Source organism: Nestor notabilis, unplaced genomic scaffold (genome assembly GCF_000696875.1).
Source record: "Nestor notabilis isolate BGI_N333 unplaced genomic scaffold, ASM69687v1 scaffold8148, whole genome shotgun sequence".
Classification (NCBI taxonomy): domain Eukaryota; kingdom Metazoa; phylum Chordata; class Aves; order Psittaciformes; family Psittacidae; genus Nestor; species Nestor notabilis.
In genome coordinates this window covers 70360-88067 of record NW_009940528.1, presented here as the reverse complement: position 1 = coordinate 88067, position 17708 = coordinate 70360, and the positions used below count along the sequence as shown (strand labels likewise).

The following is a 17708-nucleotide window of genomic DNA, read 5'->3' as shown; positions in this document are numbered from 1 at the left end:
TTCCCCTTATCATTATTATTGGTAGCAGTAGTGGTTTGTATTATACCTTAGTTACTGGAGAGCTGTTATCTCAACCCGTGGGAGTTACATTCCTCTGATTCTCCTGCCCATCCCTCCGGGAGTGGGGAGAGGAAGAAGGAGGCAGGAGGGGGACTGGGCAAGCGGCTGCGTGGTTCCGAGTTGCCGGCTGGGCTTGAACCACGACACAAAGTAATGTAGCCAAGTTCTAGTAATTTTGTTTCTTGTGACAGTATTATATGATCAAAGCATAGTGTAGATTAGCACCTTATCAAGTGAAATAATGTACATATCTTTTTATCCTGCTGTTGTCTGATCACTGGTGAATCTTAGGAGTAGTGAATTTGGAAACAAAAGCAAACAAACTTGGGTTCATTAAAAAGCAGAAAGCATTATTTCAGCTTTACATGTCATACCTCAGAATGCATTAGTTTTAGTAGATCCCAGGAAGCAGATTTGTTAGATTCAATCTCTTTAGCATCCTGAAATCTCTCAAAACTGGAGATAACTGAGTGTAGTACATAGTTTGGGGCAAGAAATGTTCCTTCTACTGTCACGGTCTGATTGGCCAGCAGAAACTCTGCAGGTTGGAAATTGCCGTTAGATCAGAAGGGAAGAAGGAACTCATTCTCATGTAATCACCTTGGCTTTTCTTTCTGAGCTCAGTAAAGGAAGAACATCTACAAAAGGAGTTGGAATAGTTGCAGATTGGTTTAATTGAAATTAAGCCACCATTGGCAAGATCCAGTCTGAACCAACTAAACAGCAAAATCAGTCTTTGATCAGAACAGTTTTTACATAGAAGTCAAATGAAATTACACAGAATAGTGTGAAATAATTATTTACGGTAACATCTGACCTAAATAGATGGTCCATAATGCTGACCTCAGTATGGTAAGGAGTTATACAGTCTAACATCTAATATCTAGTCTATGATTATGTCATTTGTGTGCTGAAAAGTGTAATGCAGCCAGTGGAGTGATAAGAAAGAGCACGATATGCAGTGACTGACTGTGAAGGTCTCCATGCCGTTCCTCAAGCGTGTGGTGGAGGTTGGTTATCTGCCTTCATGTTGCACAGTTATGGAGTTTCCAACGGGACGGTGTGTATCTCTCTTTGCTCTTCTTAATACACTCCCCAGTGGACCTTCTTCCTCGCTGCTCTCCTCAGAGCTGGAATGCCCCGTGCCTGTTGAAGGCCTTTCATAAGGGTCACTTTGACATGAGATTTTCTCCTCTTGGCACTCTTGCCTGTGAGGAAACTTCAGGCTTTCATTGAAGAAGGCAGAAGCCATGCACTCGGCTGCTGTCTTATCACAAGCACATAGTAGTTTCTCACAGATGCTCCAACCAACACCTGAAAAAGAAGGTTCAGAATTAGCATCCGAAAGAAGTTAAAATCAATCAATGTGTAATTTGCCATGGGGAGATGAGCTTTTGAAAAGAAATTTTTCCAATTCGCCTTGAATTTTAGTTTCCAAATTCACCTTTTATCATCTAAATATAAGCCTGACACTAAGGTGCTGGGCAGCTGAAGGTACAACTGGCTTTAGTTGAATTGGCAACGTAAAGACACCAACAGCTGACTTCTCTCTCCAATCAACAAATGTCTGAATGTAATTTTCACAGCCTGACCTGGTCACATCGTACACAGCAGTGCAATAACCTTTATCTCAGCTAGGAAAAAAGCTCAGGTTTATAGTAAACATTGCAAACATTTTGTAAGCCAGAATTTTGTGTCTCCATACTCGGCTGTAGCAGCTCACATGGTGGCATTTGGTCTGTAATGCTTCGATACACTGTGATCAAGACTTCAAAATTTCCTCTACACAAACTTACAGTCTGGCTGATGATCAAAACACACAACTTCAGATCTTGAACTTCTTTCTGCATGACATCCAAGTTTCTTAACTTGTTCTATACAACAGTGATGAGAGAAGCAGCACCTGAAATACACAATAGATATAAGTGAAAAATACTTCTCTTCCTACAGCATGGAGTACTCACAATTGTTTTATCTCTTTATTTTCAATGTCTCTTAAAACTGAGAAATTTCAGGTTTCATATCATCTCTTGGCTACCGCTCAAGCAGCACTTTGCTCAAGCTCTTCTCTCTTCTTAAGGACAGTGTGGCACGGGTGTATAGCTCTTCTCTTCATAAATCACTTTCCAAACTACATCTTAGCCAAGAGGTAATGGCAACCCTTATCTTCATCTCTTTTGATATACTCTTCCTTCTGCTTTACTCACTTCCCATCATTCTCCTTTCTTATTTTGACTTAGTAAGTCTCTTCAAAACCTTGGTGCAATAATAGAATGTCTTAGTGACATCAGAGAATTTAATGTTTTATGTATTTAAGTGGCTTTTTCTTTTCCCCAAAAAAAATGTGGCCTGACTACTGATAAGTAGCTATACAAGGCCCAACAAAAGCAAGACTGATCTTTGTTGGTCCATAGGCACCCATTAATACCCACAGGTAACGGCAGATTATAGAAGAGCCCCCACCTGTCCAGTGCATCAGCAGGATAACCTCTTCCTTCCTGGCCACAGTAGCAACCGTAAGACTCGAATTCCTCTGGGCAGCGCTCAGTTAGACAGAAGAGCATCTCCCCCAGCTGGGGCAGCTCCCTCTTCACTCTTCCATTTCCTCTCTCTTGCAGAAAGGTTAATCGCTCACATACTGTAAAGCAGAAAAAGTTACTTGACAGACACACCATGTTTTCACTGTTTGGGGGCTCTTGTGTGATAATAGAATTATTCTTAGAACTATCAGAAACTTTCAAAGACAATTTTTTACTATTTCTAAGTGATTGCTCCATTCCATGAACTATGACTCTCAGAATGCTGCTCAGTAGGACAGCAGGGGAAATATAGTCCCTATAAAGATATAAATTACAAGTCAAATTGGATTGCAGTAAGAGTGCTTTGTAATCCTTCATAGTTACATTTTTCTTCTGGAATATTCAATCATCGCTGACCAAACCTATTCAGTAGCTTCTGTCTTGGCTAAAATAGGGTCCTAACCTCTTGTATGTGCACAGTCATAGCTGGGCAATGATTATGTTGTGCTGGAAGAAACTCCTCAGAGTGAGGAGCAGGGGAAGTTCCTTTTATTGCTTCTGCTGCTTGTAAAATAAAATAACTCAAAGACTCAATTACTGCCTAAAAACAAAACCAAGAGGAAACATTCGGTTTAGATCTGGTACTGTATGAAAAATGCACTTATAACCTAATTAAAAGTAGTTTTTGTGTTAATGATAGCACGTTGGTGGAAGAGGTTAAACTGTTGAAGGTTTTGGAGGCGAATGCATCTCCTGTTGTTCTTTTAAATACCAATACATAGGTCCACGTCTAACAGGTTTAGAATAGCTACAATCTTTACATGTAATATACACCTACCTTTAAACGTAGGCATAGCTGAATATTTCATTTCTTATAACTGGAAAAACAACCCAACTTCATTTACCTCTTCCTGCAGGTTCATTGGCTCCCCAGTCAGACAGTACCAGCTCCAGAGCTGTTCCAGAAGAAGTTGTGCTTTGGCTGCCCCTTGCAGGGCTTGTCTCTGGAGGTGGCATATATATGCATAGGTTAGACTTGCAAAAGCAGCAGCAACACATCTTTCAGTAATGGTTCCAAAAGTGTATATTCTGAACCATAATTAATTGTCAGTCTCCTAGCACTTGTTTAATTCGTAGTTGGAAGAGTGTTCATTAATGGTTAGGTAAGCTTTCTTGGTCAGTGTTTGACAATGAACTGTCCTTTCCAGTGCAGTCAGTGTTGTGCACTCTGTATTATATGTAACCTATCCAGATTTAGGGAGAAAATAGAACAAATTCTACATATGTGTGAGAAATGCTGAATCTTCAGATACCTGTGAAAAGGAATAGGGAGTGTTGTAAATTAGAATAGGTTTAATCATTTTTACTTGCCTTTTTCTTTTGTTCTTGCAGATGTGCTTGCAGGCATCTTCTCCGTGGAGGCAATTTTGACTTGCAGTGAGTTAATATCTCCTGAGAATGAGGCTGGGGTTGTGGTTATCTCTTCCACTGACACTACAGCTTCCATAAATCCATCCTCCTCTGAATAAGCAAAAAGAGGATAGCAGAAGACAACATGGAAAATAAACAGCAAGATTTTCATTTTAGATAGTTGGTCAGAGTAATATCCTCAGGCAGAACTGGTGTGAGGCGATGGTCATAGAGAAGAAATATTCAGGATGAAAATTGGAAAAGCAAAAAGTATCCACACTGGTAATTACTTCACATCCCTTGCCTTTCAAAAGATAAGACTCGGGCTAAATACGCCCAATTTAACTGCTGTTTAGCTTTTAAAACCTTATATGTTGCTGCAAATAATAGGGGTTTGTGGTTAGCCAGCCCTGCTGAGAGATGAAGTGCAGGGCAGATGTCATGAGAAGTGATTTTCAGAGTAAACCGCTTAAAAAAGGGTGTTAGTTCACGTGAGGGTAACAAAAAGAGATATTGCCTGATACAGCGCTGGACAACTGAAGGATGGCTCTGTGGTTAACCACAAGGATATGCCAAGGGCAAAATAAGTTGAGGTTAAATAGAAAGATATTTTTAAGGAGATTCTTTATCCTAAAAATTGCATTTCTTTTTAGATTATCTGAAGCTTTATTGTTGAACAGGAATGTTTGGTTTCATTTGGGAACTGCTTAACATCTTTTTCCTTTCTTTTTTTAACCTCTTCTGTATAAGCTAACTTGTATGTGAAAACGTTGTTATCAAAAGGAAATCAAATGGTTTCGTTTTACCTGAATGTCAGTATGCAGAATGTGTCATTTCACAAACAAAATATTTGGAGAATGCTAGTAAACATGGTAGGACAAGGGGTAATGGCTTTAAACTTAAACAGGGGAACTTTAGGTTAGATCTAAGGAAGAAGTTCTTCACAGTGAGGTGCTGAGGCACTGGAATAGGTTGCCCAAGGAAGCTGTGAATGCTCCAACCCTGGAGGTGTTCAAGGCCAGACTGGACAGAGCCTTGGGTGACATAGTTTAGTGTGTGGTGTCCCTGCTCATGGCAGGGGGGTCGGAACTAGATGATCTTAAGGTCCTTTCCAACCCTAACTATTCTATGATTCTATGTGTTTCCACATGTTTAAAGTCTTTCCTTTTGAATTCCAAAGGTCAACTTATTAGTTGGATTAAACTCAAATGCGTTAAATTTGTCCCTCTGATGTTCTGATTTTCGTATCTGTTGAAAATAACCTGTCATGTGATAATTAATAGATTAAATTAATTAATAGATTAAAATAATTAAAATCCTGCTAAGAACACAACGAAGCCCATGAAAGGTTGTAGAAAAGGATCAATAGCAACACGCTAGTTTTAATAGCTCGGCAAGGTACACATTTTATGCCACTTTGATGGTGATGTGTTGAAATGAAAGCAATTCGTGCCAGATGTAGAAAATACAACTGGAGTTTGGGAATGCACTTAGCTAAGAATAGATAGTACAAATAATCTTCCAGGAGCCATGCAGATCTGCAAGCAACACAGGTTTTTGACAGAGAATAGTTAGTGATTTTGGCCAGTGCTTAGCACAGCAATGCCAAATGTCTGCATTGGAGTGGGAGATAAGGATACTGCTCAGACGGTGTAATCAGAGCCAAAAAATGACTACTTTTTACTCACCTATATTCAGTGCTTCTTGATATTTCTCTAGTGTGTTTCAGTGTACCTGAATGTTCCTTTCTACAAAAAAGGGGCCAATGAAAACTTCCAAGTCTACCAAGGTGCTCCACTTGCAGCTGCAGCTACTGCTGTGGCTGTGCTCAAAGTGCTAACAGTGCAAAAGCTGAAACAGAGTTTAGACTGGGAAAGAATTCTGTGAAATTCCATATTATAAAGGGGAAGGAAAAATCAAAATGAACCCTTCTGGCAGCAGATGCTACAAATGTAATTTAAAGATCAACCATTAAATCAGAAAACCTTGTGTGAAGAGGTTTTTACAAGTAATGAAGAATGCAAATGAATGGCTGGAGGCAGCAAAAGGATAATACTTCACAGTCTAGTTTGTGTATCTGCTATCTGCCCCTGATCTAAATGTGATTCTCTGGCAGCCCTGTCTTCACTGTGTGTGGATTGTTAACTGTGATGCTTTTAGATGAAGTATTGCTGTGTCAGCCGAAGAAGGAGGAAAGCTGAGAGTCACTGACCTTTTATCAAGAGGACCGGGGGAGCAGGAGCTGTAACTCTGTGGTCCCTTGTGGAAACTGCACAAAAACCAGAGGCATCATGGTAGTGACCTACCTGCTGTATTTTTGCAGTGTATTTTTGGGCTGACTTTTACTGAAACATCATAAAGCTTAACCAAACGTCACTATTAGCCTTGTTTTATAAAGAGGGTGATTAGGAAAAGCGGTTTGCTGAAGGATGTGCAAGTCATCCTTCAGCAAAGAACTGAAGGATGTGTTAACCAGAGTATTATCCAGAAATCCTCTGCTGCAGATTTTTAACTGTGACAGTACAGAGCTTCATAAACCAAAATCCAATTTCACCTGCAGCCAAGAGTGCCTGCTTTGTCAACAACTATAATCAGACTCTTACCTCTGGCTCTGGAAGTCCCCATCACCATCTCACTGGGCTCAAAGGAGTTCACTGTTGAAGAAGGAAAATGTAAACTCAGAAAACAAGTTGCCAGCACAAACTCTTATGAAAAGTCCAGCTGCTGAGAAGAGCTTCTTCAGCAAAGCAGGAAGACCCAGGCATTTCATGGATCTGCCTGTTTGTATCAGCAGTGAATTGATTGTTGTAGACAAAGTGATACTGATAAAATAATCTTATTGCTGCATTCAAATAATGTGCTTTACAGCATAAATGTGACTGAAGTGGCAAATTCAATATTAAATCCATTTGACAGACAAATGTACTAAAGAGGATTAGGTCTAAAATCTCACTGTGCACACAGAAGGATGCCGCATTTCTCATAAACACCTTGTGTTTGCCTGCATTGAAAATCATGTATGATGGGCAGTTACAAGGCAAAATACTTCCCTAACCTCTAATTTACCTTTTTACATGATAAAATTGCTTTCATTTGTCAGCTACCTTTTGATAAATTACAAACATAGATATCAAATTATCAAAGAATTAATCTCTGCATCTTTTTGTGTGTTATGATTTTGTGATGTGAAGAAGAACGTCTTTGCCATTGAATGAGTTCCTGAGTAGTACTTAGCTTTGGTTTAACACAGTTTCCACAGCTCTTGATGGTGAAGCTCCTTTGGGCTTAAATGGAGAAACAACTAGTTAAATTGGAAGTAGTTCTCCAAATGTTTCTTTTGAAGTCTGATTAGTTATGTTATCTGGTACATTTCCAGCTTTCTAAAACTCCTAATGCATGTTTTTATCCCCTGGCACTATTTTGAGCCTTATGATGAACGACGTCTCCTTAGAGAGTGTGAGTAATCATTGTTTCAGGAAGTAAAAGATTGCTACAGATGTGCAAATACAGGTGCACTCACTCCTTTAGGAGTTCTCAGGTTTTTATTACCAAGCTTCCCAGCAGCAGCTAGAAAAACATGAGCCAATATTGGAGCTGTTTTTAGGTGAGAACAAGAAATACCCAGTAAAAACCCCACCATGATACAGGAGAGGCATGAAGAAAAAGCCAGCACTTACACTCAGCATAAAGCGCCCTTGTGTATGTGGCACTTCTTTTAAAATAAACAGGAAAACCTGTTAAAGTCTGAAGCAATATTTAAAAAAAAAAAAAAAAACCAACAAAACAAAAAGGATGGAAAAGGAAGGGTAAAAATTAAAAAAGAAGAAGAAAAAATTCCATATGTTTTTTCATTATTCCTGATTTGGCTCACTGAGAAACACAGAAGAGCACACTACAGCTTGAAACTGGATTCATAAGTTAAGTTCCTCAAAAGTGCAACTTTCCACCTCTCCCCACTCCCAAGAAAGAACTGTAGAGTTTCTCTGAGTTGAGTGTTCAAATGTCCAAGTGTTCAAAAGCCATGTAGATGAGGCCCTCAGTGACATGGTTTAGTGGTGATCTTGGCAGTGCTGGGGTAATGGTTGGACTTGATGATTTTTAAGGTCTTTTCTAACCTACCTGGTTCTATGAGTAGTTGCTTGGACGCACCCATCCGCTGCACAGTGCTTGGGTACTTGGCAGATACAAGGTCCCTGTACACAATAGTGTGGTTTTGCTCATGATTACAAGAGTGCATCAACTAAATTAGACTATGGATTGCCCAAGACTTGTCTCCTCCTGTATTTCACTGCTGTGTGGCTTGAACCTCACTTCCTAGATGCACCCCCAGAACAACCCAGGACTTTGGATGATTTCTGCCCATGGCCTCTCGTGACATAGTGCACACAACGCAGATAGGCAGAGAATAGTTCTCTCTTGCTGCAGCAATGAGATTTTACAAGCATCTATTCCTGAATAAGGTAACTGTTGATTGTAGCAATAAAAAATGAAGATTGTCAGAAGAACCACTTGGTCTCATAGTTTAGGAACTCACTCAGGAGGTACCAGTGAGAGCGACTTCAGCCCGAATCTCTGCAAGTAAATAAACCACTAAACTGCTGGTTCATTTGCAACAAACCATGCTACTCTTTGATCTTCTATAATCAAATGCCTCTTTAAAGACACGTATGCAACTGGCTGTGGGACCAGTGGCTGGCACCCCCATAGCACGTCTCTGCCAGTGGCTCACGGGCTGCTACCTGTGTTCCCAGGGAAAAAAAGTCTGTTTTGATGAAAACAGGTTTTGTTGCAGAGTTCTTATTCACAGCCCTTGGGAAACTTACTGTAAACAGTGGTTAGACACATTGCATGCACAAAGTGGAAAACTGTGTGCATTCAGCCTTCAAGTCGATCACCAAAACATTATATCTACTTCTATATCAATCCTTCTAGAATGGCAGAAAGAAAGCAAACAGCTCATTCTTGAGTTATACTCTTTCAGCTTTTAGAGCTGAAAACAGTGCTTCCTGCACTGCAAGTTGCAAACCTTCTTCCATGGATGCAGTTGCAGCTTGTATTTCCTCAGTCCCATGATGAAGTAAGTCTGCAAAAATACAAGTATTCTTACTCCAGAGAGTCATGACTTAGGATGCTCATTAGACTGAATCTTGGCATAACATGATCAGAATGGAGCTTATTTATAAATATCATTATTATTGTGCTTTTTGTATGGTTATTTTGTATATAAATAATGTGTATTATCGTATTTTTATATATTATCTAAACATAGCAAATACAAACCTAATTATTGATAATTACGGTAGCAGTATTCCTGCCTTACTATTTATTCACTGCTGATACTAAATTCTACTCAGTAGCATACACTATAATAATAATCATAATAGAATCCCTCAGTCTCTATCACAAAGAGTTTCAACCTAAACAAGAGAAATTGCCTGGTGCTCAGTATTCTTTACATTCCCGTTTTGGCAGGTACTTGTGTAAGTGACCAGTAGTGAAGATAAGAATTAAACATTTAAACAGAAAGCTTAAATATTCAAATCCAGGCACTTGGCTAGGAACCTTTTTGAAGCAGAGCCCTAAATATGTATGAAAATAAAAAAGGATCCACCTGAAAATATTCTTAAGTTGCTTTTAGTGTGTTATTTCTTATGTCATTTCTATATGAGACTCAGGGTTCTCTTCTGAATTCCTTCTCAGAAAAAGGAGTCATTTGGGTGAATTTTCCTGTGCACCTGAATAAACACTTGTCACAAAAATGGTGCTTTGGCTTATTAGGCTTTTTTCTCTTCCTTTCATATTTTGACATCTCTGCTTCTCAGAGAGGAATCCGTGGCTTCTAAAATAACCAGGTTATTTTTCTGACTATAAATTGGCCTCAGTTTAACACACTCCAGTCAATAACTAACAGAAATGAGCACGTACCCCCCGTGTGAAGTGTTGTCAGCTCTCTCTTGCTGGTTGTTTCTGAAAAAGAGAAAGTTCTCTCATCAACTAAAGTGTGAGAAGGACATTTGTCACTGTTTAATCCAAATAGGGCAAATTGGGAGTTCATGGAGTTTATTCCTATTAGCAATGATTTAGTCTAATACATGCCCATTTCATTCCATTTTTTCTCTGTAATAATGAATCTGCCAAAATCCTTTTCCTAGAAATTTGTCAGACAGGGATATTATTTTTCTTTTAAAAGCCTGAACTGGCCAGAACTACACAGAAAGATAATAACAGGAGTGAACACTAAATAAAGATGTTTCATTGAAAGGGTTTTTTTTCCATTAAGAAATATAATCAGAATCCTAAAATTAGCAGAATTATCCAGTGAGCTAAAATTGGATCTTTATCAGCAGAGCTAGAACCAGCATGATTTTCCTGTTAGCACTAACAATTTCCCCTTTGTGTGTAATGTGTTGGAACTGCCATACTGTATATTGGAACCATCTGATCCCAGTGAAAGATTACTGCCTTACACAAAACTGTTTTCTGCCTTTGATGCAAACTTTCCTGTGGCATTTTCTTCTCCTTTGACCTGTTCACAAGGGGCTGCACGCATCCAGAGCCCAATATAGATGTGTGTATCTGTTCTTAGCACTGGGGTGTGTGAATACGAGCCAAAGGCTTAGAAAAACTAGCATTGCTTTTTCACTCTGTCTCAGTTTGGGAGTTCAAAGGTCCTCCCCCTGCTATGCTCCGATTGCAATACATATGAATTAAGTTTTTAGTCAGCCCTGTTCCCACAGGACAAGTATTCAGTCGTAGAAGGCTGTAATTTCAGCTACAGAGCACAGATCCATGTATGCAATGGAGATGAATATCCCCTTCATCTTTAGAGAAGATTTTGCTTTCCAAGATGGAAACCAAGTGACAGAGCAGGGTAGGTCTATTTGTGCTTTTCCAGCTAGTTTTTACACGGTTTGAGAGACTATTTGGGCTAGCAATATTTTGGCAGTTTGGCATTCCTCCTAGTAACTTCAGGGGCTCACTAATCATCCCAACTATCAGGTTGGCAAATTCATAGAATAATAATCATGGAATGGTTTGGGTTGGAAGGGATCTTAAAGCTCATCTAGTTTCAACCCACCTGCCATGGGCAGGGGCACCTTCAACTAGACCAGGTTGCTCCAAGCCCTGTCCAACCTGGCCTTGAACACTGCCAGGGTTGGGACACAGGAGCTTCCTGAAATAAAACTTTTCTTGATATCTACTTGGAATTTCCCTGTTGCAGTGGTGTCTCTTGCCTCTTGTCCTACCCCTGTGCACCTCCAGTAAGAGTCTGGCTCCATCTTCTCTCCACACCACACTAGGTATTGAGGACAACAAAAGATCTCCCCTGAGCCTCTTCCTCTTTCATCCTGTTCTCCAGCCTCCTCAGCAGGTCGGTAACCCCTCCTGGATGGGCTCCAGGACAACAATTAGCCTACCTTCTTCTCTTTTGGTATTCACTTGAATAGCAGTAAATGGAAAGGACGCATGAAATGGAGAACAGGTCAGGGTACCAGATTCATTGCAAGGAAGTGCTCAGCTACTGCTTCATTCTTGGGTGAAATGTGATGCCAGTGGAAAAACCAGCAGGAGGAGGCAGTCAATCAGGTCCTTATTATTACCTGTAACTGGAGGTGGACAGAAGGAAATATCCAACCCATTCAAGGAAGAGTTAACATGTGCCTTCTCAAAGCATTCAATGGCGTCTTTGTCACAGTTGCAAAGGAACTGTTCACAGGAATCCCCAGACTCTGGAAATGAAACAAGAATTCAAACAAGATACTACTGAAAACCTTTTCCATCACCTGCTTTTTTCTCACTGTAAGGTTTGTGTCCATATTCATTAGTGCAAACCTATTTATACTGTGATTCTTCACATTAAACACAGTCAAGTTTCATAGTCCAATACTGGTCCGGAAACACCAATGTAGCCTGACAGGGCTAGCAACAGACTTCTTGCCTCTGCTGGTTCCTTCTATAGAGTATTAGGGACTACAGAGCACTGCTTTACTACCTCTAGTTTTCCCACAGAAAACTTAATCCAGGCGATACCAGGTTTGACATTTCACAGACTTCATTAAGATATTCATCCTATCTCCAAGAATTCAAAGTCCAGATGCCAAGCTTTTCATGTAAAATGTTATTTGCTTCTTCTAAAGGACATGAAACAGTTTCCTAGGAAATACTGTCTTCCCACTTCAAAAACTTCTACCTTTTGGAGTTTCAAAAAACATCGACCTTTCATAGCTGTCACCCTTATGTTTCATGTTTTTGACAAGTACTATTCTTTTAATTCACTTCAACCATTATAGATTGGCCTAAATAGCAAAAATGGTTTCAATTTGAAACAAGAAAAGGAAATTGAATCAGGTTGTTGCTTAAACAAGCTGTAAGGGTATTGGTTTGGGGATTCTGCTCCTCTTTGCTGGTATCCCCAAATCATATCTAGCATATCATCTTTTCTGAGAGCTAATACTTCCTGAAAGGTTATATTTAAATTATTAGGCATTAAAGAGCCCCACTCCACACTTGCCAGGACTATACCCATATTGCATGAAGTAATTCCTGTTAGAATGCCATTGTCTCTGCCATCATTGGTAATATTGTTGTAGCTGAGGAGTGTATATAACCCTGTGAATACATACATTGATCCCCCAATGTATACAAAACTCAGGCCTTCAGGCTTCAGAAGGGAACTGTTTGTGAGGTCTTTGTCCAGCATCCGCTGCATTTGTGGTGTGTGGAGATATCTCAAGCAATGCCAGTGGTCCTGCAAGGTCAGGGAAACCTCAGCAAGAAGCTGCCTGTTAGAGGAGCCCCGTCAAGTTTCTACCTATTTGACTTTGATTTTCCTTCCTAGTTGGGCTTCGATACCTCTGTGTATTCCCCTTTCCATTCACTCCTGAGCAGAACACTTAATCCCTTAAAAATCCACATGAGGAGGTGGTTTCTGCTAAATTTATGTAAGACTTTGGGTAGATAAAGCAGAACAAACTTCTTGGTCATGGTGAGGCTCCAGTATTAAGCTCCTGTAATAGGTTAATCTTACCACAGGTCAGGTTTTCAGTAGAGCAGCTGACATCTGTAGAAATCTTTGATGGGTCCCACATGCACTCCATCTCCATTGCTTCCTCATAGCATTTGCGGTGCTGGAAACAGCATCTTTAAGAATGAAATAACACAGTCCACAGAATTTAGTTTCAGTTCAAGCTCAGACTGCAATGTGTTCATGTTGCTCTCACTCAAGAATGCCAAAGATGCCAAAGAAGAAAAAGGGGTCCTCAGTGTGGTCCCTAGACACAAGAAAGGATGAGTATTACTTTTCCCTAAGTCAGTCTAGTGGGATATGTACAGCTGGATGCAAAACTCAGTGGTGGAACAGGTCTGCAGGCTGTGGGAGGCAACACTTATATCTGTGTCCTGCTGCGGTACCTGAGTTCTTACAAGGACTCCACAGGCAGTTTAAATGAGAAACCCACTGTCTGTGTGCAAATACACACTCACAGCATTCACTCCCAAACACCACCTCATGGCTCGGGTGGAGAGGTCTTGGGTCCAGTCCTGCCACAACCTTTCTCACTGCACATTTGGAGAACTACACAGAACCTGGTACTCACCGAGGGTTAATGTCTCTGCAATGCCTTGTGAATCCCTGTGTCTCTTTGAGAATATATAAATATGTGCAGTGTTATCCTCTGATTCTTGTACTTTCTCTGCTATGCAACAAGCAGAATTAAAATGCAGCCATAGGAAGAAGCCACAAAGTATTTTCTTTTGCTGTCATGTAAACCTCAAATGCCTGCATGACCACTTTAGCTGCGAATAGCAATGCAAAGTCAACTAAAACAAGCAGCTCTTCATCAATCCTCTCTTCAGCTGTTTTTGAATGAAGTCATCTCCTTCTATATTATAACAGCATCTGTGTGCACTCACATCAGCTATAAATGAAACACCAGTCATCATTTACCCCGTATAAAATTGTTACACAGATAAAGCAGGGGATTGCTGTTTAATTTTGGCTGAAATATCCTCATTTCAAAGAAACAGACTCGGAACATGGGGCTGTTACTGAATTGCCGTTGGTCTTGTCCATGTCTAATGCAAAGACAACATTAACACTCAAACCCAGCATCTGCTGCCAGGAACCACGATGCCACATGATCATGATGAATTAAATTTAGCTAAACTGATGTGGGATTTTTGTTAAAGATACAGTGAGTGTGTTATTACACATCACCCACAGCCCTGCATGTGCACCTAATGTGGACTGAAGCACTCCTGTGCCGATCAGAGCAGGGAGCCAACTCCTGCCCCTTCCAGGCTCCCTTCTAGGCTACACATCCACTTTCTCGCTTCCTATATTTAGGAAGCATTTAATATTAAATCACTTACTATATTAATAAATTATTGCAATATCCCTCACAGCCAAGGAAGCTGTCCAAGTCCTAACCACGATCACACTTTTGACTTGTTGAAGGATCAGTGATGAGGTTTGCTCAGGTTGCCAGCAGCGGATCAGAGCTCATGAACTGTAACCCTATCTATTCTATTGTTCTATAATAGTGTTATCCCAGCTGATGAAGTTTCAAAGCCCAATTTCTTGCAGTCCAGGGTCTCTGCTGCCTGTTGGTGTTTTTTCTGCTGTAACCTGGTTTAGGATGCTGATGGAATGTATTGAACAAAGGTGAGGGTAAATAGCATTCAGCAGAGAGGCCCTGATGGTTCCTCCACACCACAAACACTACTGTGCCATGTTTCAGAGGTGAGGGTGAAGTCTGTTAGCTCCATCAGGAACAGGGTTTTCAATACAGAGCTGATGAAATGTGCCAAGAACCACTTTTGTCTCTGTCTGAGATCTAGTGAGGTGTCAGAACCTAAAAGCTCCTCTAACTGCCTAATTAGTCTGACACAAACTCCCTGCAGTTCTGGTTTGTTTAAAGCATCACAATCACATCAACTCTGCAACAGTTAATCAGAAAATTTACTTACCTTCCCTTTGAGAGCAGAGAGTCGTAAGACATGGATTGCCCTGTGGGCATAGTTCTCTTTGCCATGAACTATGGAGGTTCCTAATGGAGCCCATGGACTGGGCTTCTGATTTAGACATAGCAATAAAATACTCTGGGAAAAGATTGGGCTTATGGACACAAACATTTTCAAATGCCTTAAAGCTCTACAGTGAGATGTTCAGCCCCTGTTTATGAAACAGAAATGGCAGTGACAAAATCTGAGGTTTGCAAAACTAGTTTCCAAGAAACAAAGCTAGTGAGAAGATTGCGACACTGTAGAAACCGTGTCTGGCAAAGACACGTAGCAGCCACCTGGTTTGATGCTCAATTGAACCAAAGGCGTATCTGTGTCAGTGGCAAAACAATAATCAGTCTCCATTTACTGCAACCTGCAGTGGAGTTGCTGTGCTGCTAAGGAAACCTCACCACAGGGCTGCTAACCAATCTGTAAACATGAGGAGACTCTGTGAATGGTGCTTGGACAAACCTGCTGATAAATCGTTCAGCTCTTTCTGTATTTATGCTGCTCTGCATTGAAAAGAAGCTGAGTGAAGCAAAAGCCCACGTGCTCAGCTCTACGGGTATCAATGCATTGAACTGATTCAAGCTCTCGTTTCAGCATGTCATCATGAGTGTTCAAAAAAGCTTTCATAAGAAGCCCCATGGGGTTTTTCCAGTAGCAGGGTTAGATGTCCATTTTCCCAGCCATCCCATGCTGGAAAGTGGACGCATTCATTTCCATCTAGCTATAGGCACTAACCTGTTCTGAGCCACTGCTGTCTTCACTCAGGGAATTAATGCATGACACTGTTGGAAAAACCTTTTTGTTCTATTTAGACGCGGATCCTGATTCTCTTTGAATTCCTTTTCACACCTCATGCTGGCATAAGCAAATAACCATTTGATTGACCTGGCCTGAGATTACTTTTTTCCCTCACTAGCCCAGTCGGGGTCTGGGGCAGCATCCCTCCAACTCACAGAGAGGAGTCTGGATGCTTCTGTTCCTGGTGGATGGTACTGGGAAGAACCATTGAGCTACATTGTTCTCTGTGCCTGGATGCTCTGGTGTCTTACAACACAGGTGTTCAGGGCAAGATCTGCTTAACCTCCTGACTGCCACTTGAAGTCACATTCAGCTTTAACCTTATTCCTAAATCCCTTCAGATGCCAACATTTTCATTATAGCCCACTATGACCTTACATTGCTGGCTGGTGTATCACACAGCTCCCAATACCAACACTTTGATTAAGATTGTAAACCCACTAACCTGCTCGGATTAATGCTCTCCCACTCACCTTAACAGGCCCTCCAGTTTTTGGCACCAATTGAAGTGTGAGACAGAATTCCCCAGTACAAAGAAACTCACGAGGTTTTGTTCACAAAGATCTGTCCAGAATTTACATACTTGTTCAGAGTTTAGAGAATTTAGAACTTCTGGGTAAAATATGTCAAGGAGGTGGGTACGGTGTTTACTTACTTTATTGCATTAATAGCCCCTCTTTGCAACCAATTTAAACCAGCTGTGCCACCAGAGCTGCACTGGTGGAATTGTGTGCAGGTGTTTGGGATTCTGATTTTATCTCTAGGATGGGATTATTTCTCCCCATTGGTGTGTGGTGAGATAAAGAGATTCTGAGCTATGAGAAAAAAGGAGCAAGTGGATCGTTATGTGCTATAGATTATGACCACCTTGACTTCATTTGTTTCCAAGCCATGCTGTAAGGCGACTGGTACAGGTTGTTGGCTTACCTGCTGACCAGCAGGTAGGAATAACATAGGACAGGGCTGATAAACCAGAGCTGAAATTCTCTTTTGTAGGTCATATCAGATATTTAGGTTGTGTGTGAAGAATAGCCTGAAGGGGGGTGGAAAGTGTTTATAATAACTCTGAATAAAACTCTTTTCTTACAATTGACCTTAAATTGTTTAGATGAGTGTTACACTTCAGGTCATCAGAGCATGAGGGCACTGACAGCCAGTCAGGGCAGAAGAGGCTAAGACTTACTCATCAGCTTCATCCACAGGGAGCCCTTCCATCTCAAACCGGCAAGAGCAGCCATAGTCTTCAAAATCCCTGGGACAAAGCCCAGTAACACACTTCATTTTATTCACAAAGTTGAGCAGGGCAGGGAAGTTAGTGAAGATGGACTGTAACCAGGTGAAGTGAGAACCCAGGCAGTCTGGAAAGAGAACAGCCACAAAATGCATGGTCAATGGAGGTGAGCCTGGGGTGGATCACACATGGGTGATGTTGATGTGAATACAGAGACTAAACAAGGCAGTAACACAGGGACATTGAGCAATGTTCGACACTCAACAGTATGTAGTATTTAGTCTTTGGGGAAATCTACAGCCTCAAAGATCCCTGTTCCTTTTCAGTGTATATGTAAGGAAACTCCATGGGATCTCTATTCAGTGCCCAAGTACAACTGGAACATGTACTTACCAAAAAATAATGCAACACTTTCCACATTTTGAAAGACTCCATTGAAGACTGTGGCATTGTCTGAATGAAAAAATAAACAAACCACACTTCTTTTTTAAAAGGCAAATGACAAGAACTGTCCCCAGACTGCCTCTGGTCCTGCTTCAGTTGCTAAACCAGTTTGAGATAAGAGTTACTATCTGTTTGCTGACAACACGCGCCCCTGCGATGCTCGAGTACAAGCGGTTCCCCACTGCAATGCAATAAGCTTAAGCCATTCTTACTCAGGATTCTTTCAGGTGTGT

At 40.9% G+C, this 17708-nt stretch overlaps 1 protein-coding gene across 1 annotated transcript in view; it reads right to left on the bottom strand.

Moving 5' to 3' along the window:
- Window positions 1-1075: 1075 nt before the first annotated feature.
- Window positions 1076-17708, bottom strand: part of OC90 (otoconin 90) — a 20441-nt gene continuing 3808 nt past the window's right edge. The window contains exons 3-14 of the mRNA XM_010020406.1: window positions 17688-17705; window positions 17425-17484; window positions 16984-17158; window positions 13018-13130; window positions 11591-11719; window positions 9915-9956; window positions 9016-9072; window positions 6593-6643; window positions 3951-4100; window positions 2524-2698; window positions 1857-1963; window positions 1076-1374 (exon numbers count right to left, since the gene is read on the bottom strand). Of these exons, the coding sequence (XP_010018708.1) occupies window positions 1076-1374; window positions 1857-1963; window positions 2524-2698; window positions 3951-4100; window positions 6593-6643; window positions 9016-9072; window positions 9915-9956; window positions 11591-11719; window positions 13018-13130; window positions 16984-17158; window positions 17425-17484; window positions 17688-17705 (1376 nt within the window). The remainder of the gene's footprint in view (window positions 1375-1856; window positions 1964-2523; window positions 2699-3950; window positions 4101-6592; window positions 6644-9015; window positions 9073-9914; window positions 9957-11590; window positions 11720-13017; window positions 13131-16983; window positions 17159-17424; window positions 17485-17687; window positions 17706-17708) is intronic.